General features: G+C 39.7%; 2 protein-coding genes across 4 annotated transcripts; one reads left to right on the plus strand and one right to left on the minus strand.

Moving 5' to 3' along the window:
* Window positions 1-5,715: 5,715 nt before the first annotated feature.
* LOC119797027 (BEN domain-containing protein 4) lies at window positions 5,716-18,960 on the minus strand. 3 transcript variants are annotated; one of them, XM_038305872.1, is made up of 6 exons: window positions 18,392-18,960; window positions 12,353-12,907; window positions 10,682-10,773; window positions 10,539-10,601; window positions 10,215-10,455; window positions 5,716-8,027 (listed from the first exon to the last, which is right to left on the minus strand). In XM_038305872.1, the coding sequence occupies exons 1-6, from the start codon at window positions 18,801-18,803 to the stop codon at window positions 7,795-7,797; spliced, it is 1,596 nt and encodes a 531-aa protein (XP_038161800.1). In that variant the 5' UTR covers window positions 18,804-18,960; the 3' UTR covers window positions 5,716-7,794. The 3 variants fall into 3 exon arrangements, with proteins under 3 accessions (XP_038161800.1, XP_038161801.1, XP_038161799.1); XM_038305873.1 differs by having other exon boundaries at window positions 10,539-10,565; window positions 18,392-18,959; XM_038305871.1 differs by having other exon boundaries at window positions 10,539-10,604; window positions 18,392-18,958.
* A 1,789-nt stretch (window positions 18,961-20,749) lies between these two features.
* shisa3 (shisa family member 3) lies at window positions 20,750-24,446 on the plus strand. The gene is made up of 2 exons (XM_038305870.1): window positions 20,750-21,353; window positions 23,482-24,446. Exons 1-2 carry the CDS (start codon window positions 21,083-21,085, stop codon window positions 24,048-24,050), a joined length of 840 nt encoding a protein of 279 aa, XP_038161798.1. The 5' UTR covers window positions 20,750-21,082; the 3' UTR covers window positions 24,051-24,446.
* The last annotated feature ends 1,052 nt before the right edge of the window (window positions 24,447-25,498 follow it).

The raw sequence follows: 25,498 nt of genomic DNA on the forward strand, positions 1-25,498 counted from the left end.
ATTGGATGGAATGTTGATTGACATTGGCTTTGCCCAGTCAAAATCCAGCCCAGCCCAGCCCAGGTGGATGACTTCCCTTAATGAAAATGAACGTGGCCTAGCGAATGGGTGACGTTGAAGGCCTATCGTTCAGTAAATTGGAAAGCAATTATGTAACTAAGCTGAAGGAAAATGATTCATTTTCCATGTCTGAGAGACTTTCAGGACTGGCGCTTATTTCCATAGAATATAGTGTGCGAAGGTCTTTGGATCTGGAGGACTTAGTGTCTGCATTTGCACAAGAGAAGGCCCGTAAGCAGCAATTCTGGAAGCAGTATAGGACACCAATAATTTCACTACACGTACTATACTTTATATTTTGTACAAAGTTTATATTGGGTTTTTAAAGTAATTTACTGTTTTTTTTATTTTATTATACATTTATTTTAATTTATTAGCTTATTCTTTACTTTTATTCTTTTATATTTTCAAAAATAACAAGGTTGTTCATGTTTAGAACATTTGGAATAAAAAAAAAGGTTTTATTTAATACATTTTTCATTGGTGTCAGATTATTTATAGCCTAACATAATGGTGATGAACACTGGTCAGTAGGGCCCCCTGGGATTTTTTGCTTTGGGCCCCCACAGACTCTAGAATCGACTCTGCCTAACAGTCATGTTTTTGGACTGCGGGTGGAAGCCGGAGTACCGGGAGAGAACCCAGCCATGCTAAGGGAGAACATGCAAACTTCATGCAGAAAGACCCCGTGCCAGGAATCGAAACCAGAACCTTCTTGCTGCAAGGCAGCAGTGCTATCCACTGCGACACTGAGCATCCCTTAAAAAAGGCTGCTCAGTGGCTCTGGGGCGTAAATCTTTTCCATCATCATTACTTACCTACTTGTATCAATAAACATTCTGCATAACATTTTCAAGCAATAATATCTACATAAATTTATTATTTTATAAGTTTTTATTAAAATTGTTATTTATCTATTATTTTTACTGAAGACTCCCAGGTGACTTGCAGAAACACATAATTTTCTCTTTACCCCATGTAACACAAAATCCAGTTCTGAAAAGAGCATGAATTCTGTATTTATCATCTTTGATGTTAGTATATTGATGTGTATAATTAACCACAAAAAAATTAAATGTTTTGAATATTCCACTTGAAAGTATTACTGATGCCACCATCTGTATTAGAGGGAGAAAAATGGTAGGGGTGGCCAATGATTGGCTAAGCGTGGCCATGGCCACCCCTGGCCCCCAATTAGCCCCGCTGCTGTGTTAACTTGATAGTAGTTTATAAATTCAACGTTTAAGTTCAAAATTCATTCTTAACAGTATCCAGAATATGTTAGTGTAATTGGAAGCTGTTGGTGTTTCCAGCTTGTAAAAAAAAAAAGAAACAATGAAGTTTAAATAGTTGCATGGTTCTGTTGCCTTTTAAGAAAAGGGTCCTGTTCTGAATCCCAGTGTTGGTTCTTTCTTAATGAACTCTTCATGCCTGCTTTTCTCCAGTTAGCCCAGCTTCCTGTTAGAGCCACACAAAAAAAACAAGACTTTAAAGTTGATTGTCTAAAAATCAATAATTGCAGTGTGTCTGTCCTGGTGTTTGCTCTGTGGGTTTATGTGTTTTCCTGTGATGGACTGTGGAGTGGGGGCACTAGCCCCCTTGTTAACCTGATAAGGACAAGTAGGTTTAGACGACAAATGGATGGATTCATAGTGCATTTCTAAATACACACATAGTAGCTTTAATTCCATGTTCTTACAGTTAAATACCTCTGTGTTCACCTGGACAACAGGCTGGACTGGAGACGCAGGAGTGAAGACACACAGCAGATTTATACGTCCTGAGAACATGCAGCTTCCTGAGCTGCAGACCTTTATACGTCTGTTGCATGCTTTCTCCTCTGCAATCATCTGTTCCTACAGATGAAGACAATGTTTGGTTTTGATTTCAAGTCTGGATCTTCATGGAACTGCAGGGCCACCTGGTGGATTTCTGCAACTCAGCCTGAAAAACATCAGTCACCTACTGAAAACATCCAGATGGAGGAGCTGTGTTCTAATCTTGTTTCAGGGGCAGTGTTTTGAGTGTGATATAAATAAAATGAGGCAACAATACTCCACTTTACAAAGATGTGCTTTATTCTATTCAAATATCACCAATGATAACAGTAAAAACTAACATATGCTGAGTCTGACTGCAACCTAAAGAATTTTGGTATCTATAAAATATCATGCAGTTTCTGAGTCCATTTGGTCAAAGGCTGGTCCTGTTAGTCCTGCTGTCACTTTTAATTTGTGAACCTATAGTTAATGAGGTAAATCTGAAAGGTCCGGCAGTTGACACCCACCTATCCTCCTCTAGATATTATTCATACACTAACTAGGAGTAAATGTCTAAAGGAAGCTTACTAGAGTGCATGGGGTTTTCTCCTCAACAGATAAACCCTTAGATGAAGAGTGAAGGGTATTGAGTTTAGACATTATTCTTAGCCAGAATAATTTTAAATTTATCAAAAAATCTGTTGTTCTTTCTCTTTTTATGAAGACAAGTTTCATCCAAAGCTTTTAGAACGTCTCTCTTTTATTCTAACATTCATTATAATAGCAGCCTCTTTGTGTGTGTGTGTGTTTTTTTTTTACATTAACACAGCTGGTATTAATTGATAGCAGATTAACAGGGTTTCATTGGAATCAGGAGTGTTGAAGCAGAGAAACACCTAAAACATGCAGGGCAGTGTTTGAGCAAGATGGTTGAAAAACACTGCCCTACAGAGACCTACAATAATAGTGACTCCAGGAGGGAGTAAAAACTATGTCACCTTTAGAAAAAAATAAGCATGTGGATTTTTCTAATAAACAGCGAGGAACCATATATGTGTTAAAGGGTAGAAGGACATTAACCAAGACAAACTCCCAGGGATAAGGTTTGGTGTTTAGGAAATGAAAATGTGCTCAAAGAGTAAAACAAGAGCTGGTGACTGAAATTTGAGATCAATATGTTAAATCAAACATTCTGATTGAACACCTAACCATCAACACCAAACATGCAAAAACACTCAAGAACCTTCTAGAACTTCTACTTGTTGGGATTCATAAAAATATCAGTGACATGTGATTAGAGAAAAAAGACTGATAAAAGACATACGATTTTTTCATGTATGAACCCATTAAAGGGGTTATATGCTATATTATTTATTTTGAAAACAAAGAAAACGAGATTAGTGACGTTCCTGTTCACAGATTCTTCCACTTGATTGATGGCAGCAGCTCTTTGAGAATTACAGCGGGCGTCGATGTTCCTCCTTTTCCTATTCAGACGTCTCCACTATTCCATCATTGAGTTGGTTGATCATTCATTATTCTTCATGATGCTGTTTTTTCACTAATGTTCTCTAATAAACCTAAAATGCCTTCAAAGAAACACTATAATTTCCTAATTTTATCATATTACACAGATGTGGATCATCAATTAATTAGGAGTTTGTTCCTTTGGACTTTATAGGCCTAAAAGAGTATAAAGACTATCTGTTAACCTATGTTAAGGAATATTCGACAGAGAGGACTTTTCATCGTCATTTCTTGTTTTATTCGTTAGAAATAAAACAAAAAAAACAAAAAAAAACATTTGAGCTAATGTTTGTAAAAATCAGATGTTTCACAGTGTTGAAAACAGCCACTTTGAGTAAAGAAGTACATCGAAACAAATGCACACATTCAGAACAGCACAACACAACAGTTTTAAGGTTTCTCTGGCACTTATCTACTTGCCGTTTTAAAGAGGGAGACATTATACTTTTGAGAAAGAAAAAAAACTTGAACAATATCCATTCTTTATATTACACAATATACAGCACGTTTGATGGATGGCCTCACAATCAGCTACATTCAAATGCAGAAATCAATCTCACAGAGAACATAAAATGTGTTCAGCACAAAATCAATCTATTATGCAAGTATTTAGCTCTTTTACATCAGTTTGTCCCAATTGAGACGGTGACAAGTGCAAATAACAGCTTGAGAAAGAAGTTAGTGCTTTATGCTTTCCCGCTCATAATGGACCCTCTCAGTCATCACATCATATAACAGAGAGCTTTAACAGGAACTAGATGAAGGTTTGCTTACATGTTTAAGGCTTTATTACGTGGCTCTTGCCTTAAACCAAAGATCTTTATCGCTGTTGGGGGGAAAAAAAGCAATGAAAAGTTTATAATGCAGTAAATAGCTGTAGAATTTAACCATTTCTGTTTGGTTGTATATGTGGAAGAAAACTATTTGCATGCGCTTCAGTTAAAAAGTTGACTTCTCTTTGTTTTGTCTCTAATTTACGTTTTGATTACAGGGGGTAATTTTACATGAAGTTGAAATAAAATACAGTACGTTGCATAAGTGTTAACCCGTCTGCTTTGTGTCAACGTCAATAATGTCTATTTTTAATCGATGGTATTCACCGTAATATCACAGCTAATCAGGGTGCAGCTTGTTTATCAGTGTACATTTGCTGTCCTTATAAAATTACTCCTCACATCCATAAATATAAAAAAAAAATGGCAACAAAAGGGAGAGCTCTAGGTGAGAAAAGTCCAAACTGTATCCAATCATGGTTTGGGACTGCAGGTGTGCTGCCAGCTGAGAGGAGCTACATTTCATTAAGGGGGAACCATTTTATGTGACGTACTGTACTGGAGCAGAGCAAAACCACCCTTTGACATTTTCACTAATGGCTCTACTCACTTTTTCTTATGGTTTAGACCTTCTTATAGAAAAATGTACGTGATTTAAATGTGAGAGAGGAACTCACTGAATTCACAAAAGACTTTCTACAAGATTTAAAGTAATTTTTTGGGGAATTATTTTCCATTCTTCAAGCAGACACTGATGTTGGCTCTTTGCAGGGCGTGTTTAACTCATTTGTTCCTTGCTTTATGCATTGGTCCAAACTCATTTTGATGAAACTCTGTTTCCAGAGTTGGGAACAAAAAATACATAAATCTTTTGGAATGTTGAAGTATATGGAATATTTAATAGTGGATATTAAGGTCCTCAGTATTACGTAGATGATTATGGAGATAATTAGAGTGCCTGACTTGGAGGGATGAGCAAATACTCCCAGTAGTAAAGAGTATTTTCACCTCTTCTTATTAAATGATAGTGAAAATATGATGTATACTTCACATATGCAGTATATATCTTCTGAAAACTGTATAGAAATATTACTGTAAAAACTAAACCAACAAATAAAAAATAAAAAAAAGATATATTTCTCGACACAAAAATATTCATACTTGATGGGCAACAGTGTATATTTTTGAAAGTTGGACAAAAACACAAACAAAACTATAAGTGGATTCTGCTGAGCTACTGACTTGACTGTACACAGGCTAAAGACACAGAAAACTTTGGTCAAAGTTGGGCTGTAAGGTCGACCTGAAGTCCACAGTAACTGAACCAAAAGCCAAAAAAATGGTTTTGATTTTTTTGATTTCGCTTATATCAAAAACAAAAAACTTTACTAAACATTTATTTTTATCTTTATGCACAGATTATCTTTTTTCTGGATATGTAAAAAAAAACAAAAAAAAACTATTGTTTTTACTTTGTGGGGTTTTTTGGGATCAAAATTCCCTTTCTTAAACCTGATTCACATGTTGCTACTTGCTCATATATTTCCAAACAATGTCACTAATTTGTCTTTTGCTTGATTGAGGTGTTTTTTTTTATACTTCTTAAGTTTCTGTTATTTTTGTCTTTAGTTATATATTTTGTGATTCCTATCAATCACCTCTGCATCTAACTGTAAAACTCAGAGGATGTTACAGTTAAAACCAGATATTTACATCTACTTGGAAAAATCTGCACTTATGACAGTGTAATGACAACAAAAGTAAATAAAACCTAACAATAATCCCAATGAAAATCTGAAAAGTTTAGTCTGATTTAATGTGAGGCAGCAATAAATTTGGTTATTTATCATTGACTTCTACAATGTAAGTAAATATCTGGTTTCAACTTATTCTAACTGCTACAGTAAAAAATTAACATGAATTCTGTAATGAATGTCAAAGAGCAGCAGAGAGGAAAAGCGAAGGTGTCGTTTTCAGAGGCACTCCTGATAAATGCTACTTTCAGTAATGAATAACATAAAGGTGCAACTTTATCTGTAGATATAAAGCAAATTTAACATCATTATGCATTGAATAATAAAAATAACTATCTGAAACACACCTAAACAAAAAACAAAACAGAAATATGACCGACTGACAAATAAATAAAACTGAGTTATATTTAAAGTAGAAAATAGGAAGACTTAAATAGTTATTCATTTAAAACTGCCAAGAGTCATATTTTGACCAAAATAAAAGTAAGTATAAAACAACCAAAAAGGTTATAAAATAATTTTAAAGAAGGGCTTAAGTTTTATTCTGTATAATACATTTTCTTTTGGAATGTTTTCAGGTAAAGGTTGGTGTTTCTGGATATGTTGTTGTACAGCTACATATTAAGCTTCATTATACACTGCTAAAAAAAATGTAAGGGAACACATAAACAACACAATATAACTTCAATTAAATCTACGTTCTGTGAAATCCAACTGCCCACTAATAAGCAACACTGACTGACAATTGCAAATGCTGTTGTGCTAAAGGAATAGACGAGTGGCAATTAGCAAGACACACTCAATAAAGAAGTGGCTTTGCAGGTGGGGACCAGAGACCACTACTCAGTACCCATACTTTCTGGCTGATGTTTTGGTCACTTGAATGTTGGTGCTTCTTTCACACTCATGGTAGCATGAGACAGACTCTACAACTCACACAACTGGCTCAGATAGTGCAGCTCACCCAGGATGGCACATTAATGCACGCTGTGGCAAGAAGGTTATCTGTGTCCCAAGGCTGGAGAGCCTACTAGGAGACAGGCCAGTATACCAGGAGGTGTGGAGGAAGCTGTAGGAGGGCAGCAATCCAGCAGCAGGACCGCCTTTGTCCTAGGAAGAACAGAAGGGGCACTGGCAGAGCCCTGCAAAACAACCTCCAACAGGTATGAGGGTCCGACTTCCACAGATGGGCGTTTTGCTCATAAGCCGACACAGTGCAGGATGCTTGACATTTGCCAGAGAACACGAGGATTGGCAAATTCACCACAGATGAAAGCAGGTTCACACTGAGCGCATCTGACAGATGTGAGTCTAGAGAGTGATCTGCTTCCCGCAGCATCCATCAGCATGACTAGTTTGGCAGTGGGTCAGTAAAGGTGTGGGTTGGCATTCCTTTGGAGGGCCCTACAGCCCTCCATGTGCTCGCCAGAGGTAGCATGACTGCCATTAGGTACTGAGATGAGGCCCTCAGAGCCCTTGATAGACCATATGCTGGTGAAGTTGCCCTGGATTCCATCTAATGCAGAGCAATGCTAGGCTTATTGTGGCTGGAGGGTGTCAACAGTTTCTGCAAAATGAAGACATTCAAGCTATGGACTGGCAGAGTTTACGGAGGCTTTAGTCCATGTCTGGCAAGAAATCCCTTAGGAGACCTTCCACTACCACATCAGGAGCATACTTTCATATTGTAGGGAGTTCATACCAGGACTTTCCATTTTGGGTTTGTGTTTGACTCCAAACCCAGGCCTCGATTGGTTAATAAATTTGATTTCCATTGATGATTTCTGTGTAATTTAATTGGCAGCACATTCAACTTCTTACAGAAGAAATTATTCAATGGGAATATTTGATTTATTCAGATCCAGGATGTGTTATTTGGGTGTTCCCTTTATTCTTTTAAGCAGTGTATTTTGTATAACTTCAGTCTAACTGGCCATTCTGGCAGCCTTTGAGGAACAGCTCATCCTGTGAAAGGTGTCCGTCGAAGCTGTCCATGTAGATGCTGCTGGTGCTGCTGCCGCTGCTGCCCAGGAATGTCCCCACTGCCCGGCCCTGGCGGGCGTGGCCAACGGCGTCGCTGAACACTTTGTTGATCTGCTCTTCTGAGGGCATCCACCAGTCTGGGTTTGAGGCACAGTGCATCCGGATAAACTCTGGCAAGATTTGGAATGACAGGTTGTTGTTGTTTTTTTGCCTATTTTTTTATATAGAATTTTAAGAAAGTTATTTGTTCATTTAATTCTGGATTTTACAGTTTTATCTAATCTGATTGGGGTTTTAACATATCATGGTGACAGCAAAATAAAATTAAAATGATATTGTCTCACAAAAGTAAAATAAAGTGAAGGATTATAATCCCACAAAATTATTATAACATAAATTCCAGTCCTTTGTAGGAATTTAAGCAAAATGTTTTTAATATTAAAGAAATAATGAAACATTCTTCCCTGACAAGGAAGTACCTTAAAGAAGGAAAAGTAATCATTTAATTGTTTAAGAATAATCTAAGAAAAATTGTGTGACTTAAAATAAAACTTGAACTTTATCCCGTTTTATTTGGCGCAGAAAAAATAATTTCATTTTTTTAAGCATTTCTGTGTAACTTTTAGCAACTAGAGGCGCTAGATCTGTAACTTCCAGGCTTAGCTCCCCTGAAAACAACTGCACTGATAAAATCAAACAGACTCACTTTGTGTTTTAAATTTGAGACCATCAGATTGAGAATCCATGAAGTTACTGGTAAAGATAAAGCCACATTCACGCTAACAGCCCAGACTGTAGTTCCAGCTCAAGATTTCTGATGTTCTGCAGCTACTAATGCTGTCCGTCCGCTCACTAATCTGCACGTTGTTAGTGAAAAACAAAATCAGCAGGCCATGAACACAGCTATGAACTGTGAGATTAAGTCAGGTCGACACTTAAAAAAAACCTGCCTGTCATGAGGATATTGTTTTTTTTTCTATTTAATTTGGTTATTGTCTATGAAAATGTCCTGTGTGAAATAGATGCACTCTTGTCAGATCAGACTGCAGGGATCTGTCACCCTCTTCTTTATCAGATACACTGTTTTTTTTATCAGCAGATACACACTGGCTCTCAGGATTATCTGGACCAGTGAACATCTGGTTACTCAAGGACTGTTTTTGTCCCTTTGTTATCCAAGCTGTTCCTATGGACACAATCAGAGGTTAAAAAGTTAACAGACCCGAGTCTGAGCAGGGAAGGCCGACACAGACATGGTTTTGAGGTATTTTTCTGTCTTTTCTCCTTCCAAGAATTAGTGATTAAAGTTCCGCTATTATAATTTTCAAGAATCTCCTTTGTTGACAGAATTTATTCAGGTGCACATTTCAGTTATGAGGCTTTTCGTTGGGGAAGAGCTGTGAAGCTAGGGCTGTAGCTCAGCAGAGACCCAGAGGGAGGGACCTGTAATCCTTGATCCTTGATCTAAATTTCAGGCTAAGTCCAGAGTTTTCTCAAAACTAGCTACTGCAGCGTTAAGGGGAACTCAGAACATACCTGTTGCACACCTGACTGCGTATAGAGAGGCTACAAATAGGCAGGGTAGGCAGATCTGCACAGATTTTTTCAATTCTGTATCTGTGCTATTGACATGGACAGATTATGAAAACACCGAAGCTTTCTGGGAGTTTATAGGAGTTTGTACGCTGTGCTTACCTGCTCTGTCTGCCCCTTGTTAGTTTTTTTTAATGAGATAAAGTTTTATATTCTTTAATGTTTCATTGATTGTTTTCGCTCGAGTCTGTCCCGCATGCTATATATGCAATGTGCGACTCCAAAAGTTTCCTGCACACTTACCGGTAACAGACTTTTTTTTTGTTATTTCTCCCAAAGCGGATGTGTTTTACTTTGTAACTGTGTCTCTCTGCCTATCAAACCCATGAAATTGCCACTGGATTGCTGCGTGATCTGACTAAAATAGACCTGGGGTCTATCTCAGTCGGACCTATCCAAGCCCCCTTGCATAAAATTGTGTCGGGTGTGATCATCCTCGTTGACTTTCAACGTCACAAGTTCTGTCTGATCAGAAGCAAAATCGGATTTAGTGTGTTCTGGCCTTAAAGCAGAGCTCTAGGTCACATAACTAAATTACATCAATGCTCTGACACAGAGCATTGATGCGCCCCATATTCTATATATTCACCTAAAAAAATCCTTCAATATATCACAAGTTAAGCTAATACATAGATCAACACTTACAGAGTGGCTTTAACATACTACTGAATTTTTTGATTGCTTTCAGGGATTGATTGTCATATAATATATAACAGAAATCAAATGGTCTGAGACATAATCATGCTGGAGAAAAAGAGCTCTACCTCTGAGGCAGCTGACTTTGACGGGGTTGAGTGGCCGTCTTTCTAGGCCCGGTTCTCCTGAGTGCACCGACCGCTTCCTTTTGCCCAAACCGCAGGAGAACTTCAGCTCATCCGTGGTGAAGACATAGCGGATCAGGTAGCGCAGGAGCCGCCGGCCATCTTTCTTAGAGGAGTTGACGGCTTCCTCCCACTGCTTGTTGGTGATGAAGAGCGGGTAGTTCTCCAGGAGCTGTTTACTGCCCTGAAAGGAAGAGGAGTTTCACTCAGAGGGGGTTTGGAAGTGAGGAGAAATTAACGAATGGTCCACAGATTAAAACAACAGACCTCAAAGACTGTTTGTTGTTCTTCCTCCTGCAGAGATACATCTTTTAAATCCATATTGTCACACTGCTTGAAGATGGATATGGTGTTATGTTTTACTCATATACTGATGAAACTTAATGGTCACGAGCGCAGGCCTCTCTTACCTCTGTATACTGCTCCTCCAGCATTGGCTGAGCCAGCTGGTTGTGAAACTCAAGAACCGCTTTAAAGTAGTCTAGGGCACTTTGACAGGGGGCTGCAGCAAAAAGCATGAAAATAGAAAAAACAAGTGATATACTGAACGTTTCTAAGATGAAAAAGATAATAGGTTTTGTAATCCAGCAAACATTTCCTTAGATGGCTTTAAACCATCTAATGAATTTTGAGAAAATAATTATTTGCATTTACTGCCATTTAAAGGAACTTGTAAAAGGCAGTTTATTTAGCAACATTTGATTTGGTTCTTATTCAAACTGTCTCTAAACTGCACTTTCTCTCCTATGGATAAGGTTCGAAAAAAATTAATCTATTAAAATATTAATTGTAAGATAAAGCTGCAGTTTCTGTCATCCCAGCAGGAAGCCAGACAACTTTTTAATTAATCATCAAAAATCATCAAAACATATATTTAGCCTAACCACTGGGTTCTTTAAATGAAAGCTGGATTATACAGAGAGTCAAATACAACAATTTGAATAAAGCATTTATCATATCACAGATTTATTCTCTGACACCTCAAAGTCATCAACTATGATTACATGGACACATTACTTAACATCTTTATCTGAATCATTTTGGCCTTTAATTAATCATACGTCAGAATTACCACAAAATATTCACCTGTGTGAAAAAAAGAAATTATAAAATGTTTCCCGTTTCAACTGATTTACCCAATCAGAATGACTGTATATTGACATTTCTACCAATGGCATAGAGTTCAATGCTGCCTTGTCATCTATAATCTCTACCTATAGCACATCTAACACTGTTTCACTTCGAATTATGATTCAAATGCTTAATCTTTTTTCCAAAACATCTGAATACTGTCTGTCAGGACCCTTCTGACAAAGACGTAGACCGATAAGACTGGCTTGCTGATATTTAGGACTGGTATTTGTGTCTGTTTGTGTATTGATGTTTTCGGCCCAAACGTGAGTGTGTTGGCTGCTTCATCAGTGCCTTCAGCAGCCATGCCTTGATTTCAAGTAAAGTGAATATTTTGCTGCTCACTTCATTTAAAATCTGTAGTGAATGTTTTGTTTGATTTGTTAATAGATGGTTCTTATTGTTGTTGTTTAAATGGAGGCTCGTGCAACATTTGTTTTCATTGGTTCCTATTATGTGAATAGAGCAACCAAAAACTGGGCTAACTCAGAGTCAACCAGACCTTTGCTCAGTCTCCATTGGTTCTGTCTGCTCACATTACAGCAATCTGTGGTTTGAGCATTGATGTCTTTAAGCAGTCCTGGAGCTCATTCCAAAGAAATTACAGAGGCACACTCATCATGATTCAAATGGCCTAACACATACCCATGCGCAATAAAGACTCCATCAACCTCAGAGGATGAAGGGTCCTATTGTCTGAGCTAACAGAAATGACAAAGACTCCTGGATAGATGTCAAAACGTCTTCAGAAAAGCTTAGAGAAAGTTTGGTTGGCTCAGATTCAAGTCTGTTTCATGGCTGGAATGAACCGGATGACTGAGAATTTAAAAAGACATAAAATGAGTTAGAGAAGGTAACATCAGCTTTGAAAATCAGCAGCACATCGACAAGAATGATGTTTTAAAAAGCCTGTATGAGGGGATCTGTAGCTCTGAGCATGCTTACTGCACCTGGAACGTTCTCCAGTTTGTTCCGCAGCTCCTCGTTCTCCTGCTGCAGACACAGCACCTCCTGCTCCAGCTCCAGACAGCGCGGGCAGCAGCTCTCCTCCTCCTCTTCCTCCTCTGGTAGCGTTGAAGACGGGTGCCCGTAGGACTCTGATGGAGCAGGGGACCCCCAGCCTCCCAGATTGTGTCTGGGTGGAGACACTTCTGAGCCGGGCTCCACAGAAGCACACTGGTCACCTTCATTCAGATGTCGATGAGGCCCAGGGAGCAGGTAGTTCTGCAAGGAGTCTGTGAAGATGCGGAGCACCGCCGAGGTCCGCTGCTGGTTTGAATGGCTTTGTTGGGCCTCATTCTCCGGATCTGTGGTGGTTGAACTCTCCTGGGGTTTCAGCTTTCCCTGTGAGGAGCAGTGGAGCCCCTGTGCGTCTCCTCGCTCATCTTCCAGCTTGATGTTAGAGCTGAGGGAGGAAGAGGGGGGCTCCAGGAGACGGCCATTGTTGAGAAGGCTGAGGACTCTGCTGCACTGCTGGGCAAAGGCGTCTAAGATGAGACGGTTTTCTGTGGCAGAGGAAGAGGTTAGGAGGAGAAAGAAGAAGTCTGTTTGATAAGCTATTAGTTTCACCTGTTGACAAGAATTCATATCTGAGGGGGGAAAGCAGCATGAAATACAGCTCAAACGGTGCAAAACTACACGTTTATGGATGACTTTAACATGTTCACTTTTGGCTGTCATTTTCTGTACTGTCAAATTTTAATCAGAGATAGATTATAAAACATATCTGGAAGGGATCATCTCTATAACTGACTTTTAAGTTTTTGGAAGCTGGACTCTGAGTCCACCACCTCTGTTTAAAGTCGTTTTTAAAGTTGTTTTTTTTAAACAAAGGTGGTGGACTCAGATTCCAGCTTCCAAAAACTTACAATTCAGTTATAGAGATGATCCCTTCCAGATATCACCACACCTCCCACCCCATCACAGAGGAACAAAGTACCTCTTCTCCTCAGCCGGTGAACAATACCTCCTTAACGACCAACCCTTAACAATCATAGACAGATTTCAGGTATTACAGGAGACAATCCTCCCCTTTAGCGACCGACCTTCAGAACCATAGGAAGACAAGTTTCAGATATTATAGGCTAACAATGGAACCAAACGACCCACTCGTCGGGTCCATTTGCATGTTTCCTAGCATGGAGGGGCAGTGAAACGTCTTCAAATCTTGGAAACCAAGTCCAGTGGATTGTTTTTTAAACTTTACGGAATGACTATTACCTGGATGACTGAGAATCTTCATCAGAACATTTTACCTTCACTCTGATTTCTGTTGAGTAATGTACATGGAAGTTTGTAGTAGTTGTAGTAAAAAAAAACTTCTAGTGTTGTGAATATGTATGCAGGATGTTTGATATTAAAGGTTTAAGTAAAATGCAAAACATTTATTTTTCTGGATTATGTTGCTCTTTTTGGATGTAAATCATTTGAAAACTTAGCAATTTTCCCTGCTAACAATTGTCATGCACTTTCTTAGAGTAAAGATAGCAGGAATGAAAAGATCTTCTCATTTCCTAAAAAAGATGCCCCCTCTATTTTTTTTATTTGTTTAATTTAGCTAAAGTGCTTCATAAAAAGCTTTCTGTGGCCTGCTTTGTTCATAGAAATGTCAGCTCGATTATGGTGATTTATTCACATGTCAATAACTCTAAGGTTGCAGGGTCTGCAGTGACCGAGACAATCAGCACATAGTTACAGTCCAGATTAGGACCTCGGTGCATATTTCCCTGGTAGTCTGGGCACGTCTTATTGTAATCAATGCACACACGGCCACACAATGATTATGATTCTAATGTAGCTGCAAACCAAACACGCACAAACAGACAAAATAAGTTCTGGGTGGTCGCTGCGGCGGGGGCCGCTCGCTCAGACGTGTCTATCAGGCTGCCGCAGATGTGTCGCATTTATTAATATGCCTGCTATCTCTGTTTACCCGTGAAGATGTGTCTGATAATATTCGCCCTTACCCCTGCACCCACCTCCTCACGACCCCCTCTCTCTCTGTGGCACTGTGAGCTGAGAGCCTCATAAAATTTCATTAAAAACACCAACGGTCGACACAAGCAAATTTATGAGGCCCATTTGTTTTAATCACGACTCTTTGAGAAAGGATTTCAATGCAATTTGGGTTATTGTGTGCTGAACTGATTGCAGGTTCCAGGGTCTCTGCTGCTGCTCTTCATAGAAAAGGACACTGTTTTTTTTTTTTTTACCCTAAAGCAAGGAGAAAGAAAATAACCTGTCTCATTTGAGCTGATAAAAGCACGTTGATGTATCATTATCACCTGAAGAGTGGCGCATCTTGCATGGTGTGTGCAGGTTCAATTTAACCTGAGAAGACTATGAAAAAACATATGCAAACAGTAGGAGCAGGTTCATCTTATTTTAAGATGTTTGCAATAAAAATATTTACTATGCATCTATTTAAGCCACCCACTGTCTGTCTGAAAACTTGACTTTAAAGATGCAAAACAAAACAACAAACAGCATGCGGAGCCTCTGCTGCATACACAGATAAGCAGATTAAAATATGATTAGAGGATGCTGTGTCTAATATTTAATTTTGAAACTGCCAGGATAGGGTTCATTGCTTTCATCTAAATGTTGGCTCCCATAGACCAGCCCTCCACATGGGGAACACATTTCTTGCCTGTATGCAGCCCACTAATGAACAGCAGCTGAGGAGAAGAAAAAAATAAAAAATGAAAGCAGGGAACAATATGTTTCAACAGGATGATGATGAGGACCCTTAATGGAGCACAGAGAAAAAAAAGGAGAGAGATGCAAAGAGTGTAATTTTGTGCGCATAAAGTGGAGATTCAATCACGATTGCTCCCATTACTTTAGTGAATCAATCACATCTGACAGGAGGAACAAAGGAAGGAGTGGAAAATATGAGGATTATGTGATGCTGGTTTTGTTCTGTAGTTTATTGACTCTGTTTATTACGGTGGCCTGCATCTTGGACATAAACACAAAATATACACAATGAATCAAATGGCAGAGGTGGCCTGAGGGCCTCCAAACCACAGAGGTAAAACATTTTAGGTCACAACGTTAATGATATCAGAGACAGAAGGTCATTGAGTTCGTTGAAAAGGGTAACATTGGTTCGGGGGGACCTGATAGTCAGGAAGCAGTTTGTTAAAAAAAAAAAAGAAAAAGTTTTACGCTTTAATCTATCATAAAACAAGATGGCCACCCCTCACTCTATAGTATAGTCTCAGTTTTCACTTGGAAAACTGTAAATTCATGGGGAGGGTTCAACTTTGTCACTGTTGTCACATGTTTCTGTTAAATATATGTAATCAATTCAATTCAGTTTCAATTCCGTTTATTTATATAGCGCCAATTCACAACGCATGTCATCTCAAGGCACTTTAAAATTCACCAGATCATACAGTCAAATTGACTCTAAGTTTTTTATCTAAGGAAAACCAGTTGATTGCATAGACTCATTGATTCAATCAACATGCTTCGTAGCGACAGTGGAGACCAGGCTCGGACTGGTAATCTGTGATACCAGGCATTTGCCCGGTGGGCCGGTCCTAATTTCTGCATGCGAGGGCCGGCCCTCCTTAAATCATACCGTTCCTAACACTTACTCTCCGGCTGAATCACCTACCTGTGACAGTAAGTAACTCAAAGAGCTCAAGAAGTAATACAATGTTAACTACATAAATGATGCATGCAATATATATAGCCCTTCTTGTCATGCACAGCCTTGTGACGGTTGGCATGTGGTGTAATATTCTATTTCTTCATACTGTAAAATCCTTGCAACAAACCAAATTATAACAAAAACTAAAATGCCTCTTATATTTGCAGAATTTATATTTGAATATTTTGCGAGAATGGGCTGCTCAGTGGCGCAGTGGGTAGCACTGCTGCCTTGCAGCAAGAAGGTTCTGGGTTCGATTCCCAGCCCGGGGTCTTTCTGCATGGAGTTTACATGTTCTCCCTGAGCATGCGTGAGTTCTCTCCGGGTACTCCGGCTTCCTCCCACAGTCCAAAAACACAACTGTTAGGTTAATTGGCTTCTCTAAATTCTCCTTAGCTGTGAGTGTGTGTGTGTGAATGGTTGTTTGTCCTTTTTGTCTCTATGTTGCCCTGTGATGGACTTGTGACCTGTCCAGGGTGTACCCCGCCTCTCGCCCATTGGCAGCTGGAGATAGGCACCAGCACCCCTCGCGACCCCAATTGGGACAAGCGTGTCAGATAATGGATGGACGGATTTTGCAAGAATATGTTGCAGTGCATGATGTGGTTTTGCATCCGTTTACATTATTCCATTTCATTGCCCACATGCCACCTAGACTTGCAGTGAATGCTGACACACCGCTGAGTTTTCATGTATTGATTCTTGAAGAACTGCCTGTCTTCCTCTACATTGTATTGTTTTATGTTGGTTTTATGTCTGGCTTACGTTGTAGACCTAGTATGTGTTGGGTGGGTGTCTGGCTGGCTTCGTGCAAGTGTGGACATTACGCAGCAGCAGTCACTGTGGCGTCTGTGTAAATAACCAAAGTCTTGGTGATGGTTGTCGTGTGATGCTTGGAGATAAATCGGGTAATCCACAATGTGTATTCGTATTGTGTTTCGCATTTGAGACTGGTGTGGATGGAAAAATGCCAGGGCCAAAAATCGTTCCCAGTCCAAGCCTGGTGGAGAGGAAAACTTCCTTTTACCAGGAAGAAACCACGTAGCAGAACCAGACTCAGTAAGACTGGTGAGGCCGACTGGGGTTCAAGGAGACAGAAGCTGACAGAAAAAGAAGCATTTTTACAAACTGTGACTATTTTTTCCTGACAAAGATCTAATGTTTCAGAAAGCCAGTTAGTAAAAGGTATTAACTCTGTGCAAAGTTGCACTTGACAACGAAAACATGGAAGTTGAGTTGTTTGCTGGTTTTCTGTAACTGTTAGAGATTTATTCCCTACAGCAATCTCCCATAAGAGGCCCAAGCTTTCCCCTGGAAATAATCACTGCCGGTCAAAACTCTCAGATGTCCTAAACACAAACAGGGTTTCATTTCTCCTGGCTGCTAATGCTGTATAGACCTTTTTACTCAATTCAACTAAGTGAACAATTTTGTCTTTTTGGTGTTCCCCCCAGATTCCTACTCTCATTTACATCAGATTTGTTTGCTGGTGTTGGTCTATCAGTCTTATTACTGTTTTCATTCATCTGTAGGCTTGTTTCATTTCCACTCACATTCCCAACCAACTTTCCTCCCCATCATTGCTAGTTTTTGTAGAAATTGTAAAAAATGCACTTCAAAAATTATCTAGAAATGAGTAAAAATCTCGTAATTAATTGTATTTACCCTTAATTCCATCATGTATATAAGATGACTTGCCAATAGAATGAGTATTTTACACTTAAAATAAGATAATTAGATATTATGCACTGGAAATAAGACAATGCAATTATGATTTCTTATTTTAAATGTAAATTATCTAATTCCTTTGGCAAAGTGTCTCACTAACCTCCTCAATTCAAGAAAAATAAAAAATCACTAATTATAAGGAATAAAATGACTTATTTTGCAGTGTGGAGGCATCTTGTACCATTTAGCCTGTTTTCATGACAAAAACAGCTGCCCCTAACTTCATCTGGTCCCCCTCTTAAAGCGATTGAAATAAAATAATTAAAAAAAACATAGATTTAAAGCAGTTTAGTCTAACTTTCCTGCAGTTTTGGCCGAGGGATAGGAGGTTAAGAGTAAAATAATTTCTATAATGAAAAACCTCCAGTGGATTTTGGGTTGGATGTTCCAACTCAAATGACGGATGGCCCCCATTTGACCCCTGACAATACCTCCCAGAGATGATTGGAGTGAACGCCTTTTAAATGGGTGATATAAAGACAACACTTACTCTCTTTATAGCTTGGAGTAGATATGGGATGACAAGAAGGGTGGTAAAGTCTATTGACTCTTAAAAAAAAAAACTAGAGAGAAAGCAGAAGCAAGAGGGAGCAGTTTTCACCTGTGCTGATTCCATAGGAGCAGTCTGGGGAGAACCTGGGCTCCGATCCGCCGCACACGCGCCTCTGGGGGCCATGGGATGCTGCTGCCACCGAGGTGGATGTGGGGACCCTGCTGCTTGGCCTGGCCTCACATGGGAGCCGGGGATGCTGCTGACTGCTGCTGATGGTAGAACTGCTTTGGTGGAGGTGCTGCACCCGCTGCTGCTGCTGGAAAGGAGGAGGCTGCTCGGGATGGAGAGTGAAGTGATCACCAAACAGAGGCAGCTCCAGCACAGCGGAGCGGTCAAAGCGCGTCTTCCCCGCGGAGCGCCTGCTCTGGAGGGGCTTCAGGGTGCTGAACGGACCCCGCTGCTGTCGGCACATCTTCGGGGCGCAGGGCCCTTCATCAGCGGGTTGCATCTCTCCCTCCATACCGGCACGCTTATCTATTTATCGGCGTGCTGCTGGCTTTGACAGGCAGCTGATGGGTGAGCGTCACTGTCTGGCACCGGTTTTCCCTTTCACACAATCGGACGGACGCGCACGCGCGTGCGCACGCACGCGGCGGAGCTGCTTAACTGACAGGCGCGCGCTCCAATCCCAGACAGAGAGGAGATCCTCCACAGGGAGATACAGGCGGGACTAACGCGCAGCCAGCCAGCATCCCACCGAGAACAGCGCCCCGCTGGAGCAGCTGGAGCTACGATATGAAATCTAAATAAAGAAATAAATAAATCATACAAAGAAAGAAAAGGCAGAGGCCATTTTGGTTTGGAGCAAACAGGAGCTACCCAAATGAGAGAGAACCAAATATAGCGAAAAACTCCCAAAAAGTTATATTGATAAATAAAAAAAAGGGGGATAAAGAATAAACAAATAGACTTTATAATTTTGAAAAAAAAAAAAAAAATATTCAATTAAACCAAATAGAAATAACAGTGTTCAGATGTACTGCTGTTCCATGATCTGATCCATTTGGCCTTAAGACAGCTCCAATATAACCACCTGAAACACTCAGTGTTTATATCTTTCTACAGTTAATGTTTTCATCTGCTGTTAGAGACAGAGAGCAGCTGCTCAGCGGCCCATGCATGAAAAGTTAAAACCACCACAGGGGGGCGCCAACTCGATACTTTTAGACCAGGAGATCCTTTGGAGCTTTATCAACTCATATGAATTTAATGGTTGCAATAAGATAAAGACTATATAACATTTCTTAGAGGATAGATGTAAATGTGTGCTTTTTGTTAATTTCAGACGATAAAACTTCAGAAATCCAGAAAAGAAAATCATGAAAGGTGTTCAAAATAATATTGTTATAAAAATAAATAACAAAATATGTTTCAAAAAGACCTAATTAGACTCAAGTAATTAAAAAAACCCACAATGAAAGGCAGATTAGTACTTACCTTACAGTCCAGGTCATGGTCAAAGCTTAAAATGCTCAGTTTCAACAGTTTGAACCTTTCAAGCTTTTCAGTTTTGCACATTTTTGACATCACAACCACACATTTTAAAGTGTTTTGGATGTGATAAACACGTTTCTTTTTATTAGGAACATTTTCAGAAATTGAATTTCCTTCTTTTGTCTTTTTAACAAATAAAACTTTTATAATTGTGGTTTCATTTGTTTAGCCCATTTTACTCCAAGTGGGACAGGAGACTGTGGAGGAAGAATTATAATGTGTGCCAGACATCCCCCTGAACCAACCAACTCCTTGGTGAATCACAGTGATGGCAGCAGCATGCTGTGGGAATGCTGTTTTTCCAGCAGGAACAGAGGAAGTGGATAAGCACTGGAAAAACGATCTGTAAATAAGTAAAAATGCCTTAAATTAATTGTATTTACCCTTAATTTGAGTACGTAAATGAGATGTTTTGCCAATGGAATTAGTAGTTTTACTCTTTAAATAAGATAATTAGATAAAATTCACTTGGAATTGGGGTGGCCAATGATTGGCTAAGGGTGGCCATGGCTAACCTTGGCTCCCCATCTAGCTCCGCACCTGAACTTAAGAAAACGTATAACGAGTTTTTGAAACTTTTATAAAACATAATTATCAGTCTAAGAAAAAAAGATATTATATTCTTTTGAATTAATTTGTTGTTAGGGAAATAACTTTACTCTCTTTAAGACAATATGTTTAACCCTCATCCAAACAGAAAGCGGGGAAACATGTTTGCTTCTTTGGTAATTTATCAAATTAAAGATGGTTTTCATGTATTTAAAGCTGCTAATTTGAAATTCCTCTTCATTTACCTTAAGCTAATTAAGATAAGGACAAAGTGTTGGTATTTGAATGTCTGCATGTTTTTCAACCACGTGAACGCGCACGTCCTGATCCAGTAGGGGAGCGCGCGCGTCCTGAAGCAGCAAAGCAGCAGTAGAGAGGTGGACTCACACACACACAGGCTGAGCTCAACCTGCTCCACAGAACAGGAGGACAAACCCGGACAGTTTTGTACCGTTTAACTGGATCTTCGAGTCTCCATCTGGACCAGAACTCACCACAGAAATGAGACTTTTAAAAATCACTTAAACCCAAATATTTGGATTGTGTTCGCTTCCAATCTGTTGATGCTTTGGTTGCAGCAAACATGGCATAAGTTTCCATGCATTGGGGTCCAGTTTGGTGTTGGGACATTCATCCCAGAGTCCAGATAGCTGAGGGCGAAGCGGTGGAAGGAGGGGGAACCGGACCCTCAGCGGGATGCTGCGCATCTGGAACTGCCTGCTGCTCGGATATCTGACCTGGAACCTGCGCATATCGGACGCTCAGGGGGAGTACTGCCACGGCTGGTTGGACTCTAACGGGAACTACCATGAAGGCTTTCAGTGTCCGGAGGACTTTGACACCACAGACGCCACCGTGTGCTGCGGTTCCTGCGCCCTGCGCTACTGCTGCGCGGCCGCGGACGCGCGTCTGGACCAGGGGGGGTGCACCAACGACAGGGAGGCGGACAGCACGCAGTTTGCACCGCGTAAGTTTGGACTTCTGGAGAGTTTCTATGGCTGAGCAAAGAAAACAGAAAAACTAATTAACATTTTAGGATCACTTATCTTGTTTTTAATACTTAAAGTTGTACTTGAAACTTTACACACCCAATAAAGACAGAAAAAAACATCTGCCAGTAAATTGACAAAAAATATAAATAAATAAAAAATGAAAATCATGACCTTTATTTTGAAAATAATAATAATAATAATAATAATAATAATATATATATATATATATATATATATATATATATATATATATATATATATATATATATATATATATATATATATATATATATATATATATATTATTATTATTATTTTCACTGAAATCAGGTGTTTTCTGTGATGTTCAGGAAATATTCAGTCAGATTTCTGCACCTGTTGAGGTTTGTTGGTTCAATGCATGAGCAAGGTACTTTCATTTGTCTTTAGAAGTATTTTCTAAACAAAAAAATTAAACCAGTATTTTATAAACTGAATATTGATTTAGTAGATTTTTTTTTTATGTATTACTTTTTTCAGTTTTGTATTATTCATATCTATATATTCTAGTGTGAATGTATCTTTTTTTTTTTATGGGAGGGTATGTAAACTATGAAGCACAACTGTATATTGTTACCAAGCCTGTTTGGTGCTGCAGAAATGGCCAGATTGCCATTTTTAAAGTGAAAGGTATAAATAGTTTTTTTGTTTTCTTTTGTAACTAGTATTGGTTGATCTTTCAGAGGAGGTCAGAGGTCAGTTAAAGGCTCAGGTTAAGTTTCAGAGGCCTCCTCAGGAGCACAAACTTCTCCAACAAAAAGACAAAATTTCACATCAAGACAAAAGCAGGAACATTTCTAAAAATGTAGAAGCTTTTTACATCCTTTTTTCTTTCTGTTTTTTTTTTTTTTCATAAGCTTTGAAACCTTTGTGGGAGCTGCTCTAATTCAATAACTTCATGCTGTTTTAAAGTGTCTGTTTTAAAGCTTTATATTTGGGAAAGATTTCTAGTTTCCAAACAACCTGCTTACATCTTGGCGTCCTTCAGATTTTTAATGGTGGAAAAGCTGGATAAAGTCTCATTGTGCAGCATATCTGCTTCTCTGCTGCAATCTTTCTTTTGAAAGATTTTTTACTTTTTCAATTTCCAGATTGCAAACGTGGATAAACTGATTTTACTGAGTGCCTCATAAAATAAATAAACGCTCTCAGATTTCCCGTCCCTGACCACAACCAGGCTGCATGAAGAGAAACTTTGTGTTTGAAAGGAATGTTTCCCTGTTTAGCTTGACAAATGGCAAGGATTTAAAAAGGAATTACAGGTTTCCAAGTGATAGATAATCTTTTTTTTATTGGAAAAGTTGATTGTGTACAGCATATTGTTAAAAAACATCCCATTTATTTCATGTTTTATTTTGTTGTGGCCACAATCATTATTGTATTTTATTAGGTTTCAATGCAATAGACCATAAAGTAGCAACATTTTTTGGAAACTGATTAAAAAGAGTTTGTTTTTTGGAATTTAAATAAATAAATAAAATACAATTTTAAAACTCTGAAAAGAAAGGTAGATGCCCAGGGTGTCATTGGAAGCACGAAAGAAAACAACATAACATCATCTAAAAACCTTTTCTATTGCTTTTCTGCATGTGCAGTCGGGGACATTCCCACAGCCTCACTCCCACAGTGTGGCGAACAGACGTCCCACAGTGAAACACGGTCATGGAGGCTTTCTCCATTCTGTCCTGTAAAGATGATGAGAATATAAAGGAGCTCAGTGCATCCTGGTGAGCAGTGGGAAAGAAACGGTTTCAGCAATATTCAGATTTATACTAATAAAATTTTAAAGATATTCAGCTTTATTTACCTACAGTCTCAATGAAATAAATGATTGTTAGTGTTCGTAAAGCTCCATTTTCATGAAGTGTAAAGTCTAGCCTTTCCAGGGTGCAAAGGTAAAGAGTAGATAAACCTCTAGAACCTGATCATGAATCTTAAAATCAGGGTAAAAAGTTTCAGTGTAGTATTTCTTAAAAATAGATAAATAATATATTATTTCCTCTGACAGATATTGAGGTTTTCCCCTCAAGGCCATAGATCTAACCTGCCTCATCTCTCCCTCAGAGCCCATCTATGTCCCCTTCCTGATGGTGGGAAGCATCTTCATCGCCTTCGTCATCGTTGGCTCCCTGGTGGCGGTCTACTGTTGCACCTGCCTGCGGCCCAAGCAGCCCACCCAGCAGCCCATCCGCTTCTCTTTACGCAGCTGCCAGGGAGAGACCATCCCTATGATCCTGACCACGGCCCCTCCCAGCCTGCGTGCTCCGTCTAGGCAGTCCAGCACGGCCACCACCAGCTCTAGCTCGGCTGGCGGCGGGAGCTCCACTCGGAGGTTTTCTCTGGGGGGTCAGAGCCAGCAGCAGCACGGCTGCCTTGTGTCCGCCGCGGTCTCTTCGTCAGCTTCTACCCCTACTCAGACTCCACAGACTCTACTACCTCCACCGCCACCTCCGCCCTACACATCGCCACCTGCAGCGATAACAGGAGGCTTCCAGCACTCACAGCTGCAGCTGCACCAGGCCTCCATCTCTACGCAGAGCACCAGCTTCCTGCTTCCCCAGCAGTACTTCTTCCCCCTGCAGCCTGACGCCTTCACCGCCACCAAGGGCTTCGCTGACTTTGGCCAGAGCTGACAGGGATCCCAGCCGGGGCCCACTCAGGCTTCTCACCAGAGGGTGGAGCTTGAGTCGCTGAAGAAAAACATGGCTGCCGAGCTCGGTGTAAAGGACTGAGGTCGGATCAACAAGCGCACAGAGCAGGCAGACATAAAGTCTCCTCTTTGGGACTATTTTATACACTTTTATAAAAACAGCAGATCTCTGGGGTTAAAATCCTCAAAAAAACATTAAAAATGTCCCAAGTTAATATTGTTCTTTTAATAGAAGTATATTATACAGCAGAATTTAGGACGTTTAAAATGTAAAAAGGACACCTAAAAGTGAAAAGAATTTTCTTATAAAAGAAACAAGGACTTTCTTTTCCTGAGATGATTCTCTAATGTGAGATAATTAAAAGCTGTTTCTTGTCAATTGTGTGGGTGCACTGGTGATGTTTGCCAAGCATTTCTGACCTTTGAACAACTTCAGAAGTTTCAATCATTTTAAATAATTACATAAAAAACTCAGGTATTATAAACACAAAAAATAAAGTAAATACAATTTAATGTCTGTAAAACATTATAAACACTGCAGTGATAAATTCTAAACTGATGTTTAACATCAGATACACAAAATAAAATCATTGTTAGTCTGGATTTGGAAGGTTTGTCCAGTTTGAACCTTAAACATACTGTTTGTTGTCTTCCCTTCTGAAAAAAAAGTCTTGTAGGAAATTTAAAGAGTTTTGAAAAAGATTTCAAAATCAGCTGTTCTGATGCATGGAAAATATTCTATAAGTGGAGGGAAATTAAAACATACCATATGTGGCTGTTTATGCAAGTTCACCATGATAGTAGATCGTAAGATACTAAAGGAAGTCTCTAGAATCTCTAAAGTGTCATTAATTGACACAAGGTGACTTTTATTTAAGATGAAGGAGGAAATGTTTGTTCTTTGGGGTAAAAAAACAGGAAGTTCCAGGAGGAATGTAGACAGATCAGGGGTTCTGTGCTGTTCTTTGGGCCATGAAGTCAATCATCATGTATAAGAAGGCACTTGAGGAGAGAGCAGAAGCAGAGCTGGACCCTACCTCACAAAACACACCAGCAAATGAAGAGGAATTGGGCTGAGAATTCCTTCCATCCATCTTCCAGGGGCGGGTCGTGGAGGCAGCAGTCTCATCAGAGATGCGAAGATTTAAGAAATCCACAAACACCTCCTGCAGCTGCTCTGTGGGGACCCCGAGGCAACAGCAGTCCTGCTCAGAGACTGATGTTGGTCCCTCCAGCGTGTCATGGGCCTTCCATGAGGCCTCCTCCCAATGGGACATGCCTGGAACACCTCCAGAGGGATGCGACCAGGAAGCATCCGGAATAGATGCCCGAGACACCTCAGCCGGCTCCTTTCCACGTGGAGGACCAATGACTCTACTTCGAGCTCCTCCCGGGTATCTGAGCTCCTCACCAGATCTCGAAGGGTGCGTC

The sequence above is a fragment of the Cyprinodon tularosa genome, unplaced genomic scaffold, assembly GCF_016077235.1.
Source record: "Cyprinodon tularosa strain WSP-4 unplaced genomic scaffold, ASM1607723v1 ctg568, whole genome shotgun sequence".
Classification (NCBI taxonomy): Eukaryota; Metazoa; Chordata; class Actinopteri; order Cyprinodontiformes; family Cyprinodontidae; genus Cyprinodon; species Cyprinodon tularosa.

Excerpts from the sequence above, each read along its gene's own strand:
- shisa3 (XM_038305870.1), top strand. The coding sequence starts at position 21,083 with ATGCTGCGCATCTGGAACTGCCTGCTGCTCGGATATCTGACCTGGAAC. Across the intron at positions 21,354-23,481 it reads CAGCACGCAGTTTGCACCGC|AGCCCATCTATGTCCCCTTC; the intron begins GTAAGTTTGGAC and ends TCTCTCCCTCAG.
- LOC119797027 (XM_038305871.1), bottom strand. The coding sequence starts at position 18,803 with ATGGAGGGAGAGATGCAACCCGCTGATGAAGGGCCCTGCGCCCCGAAG. Across the intron at positions 10,774-12,352 it reads CAAACTGGAGAACGTTCCAG|CCCCCTGTCAAAGTGCCCTA; the intron begins GTGCAGTAAGCA and ends TTTTTGCTGCAG. Across the intron at positions 10,456-10,538 it reads AACAACAAACAGTCTTTGAG|GGCAGTAAACAGCTCCTGGA; the intron begins GTCTGTTGTTTT and ends TCTTCCTTTCAG.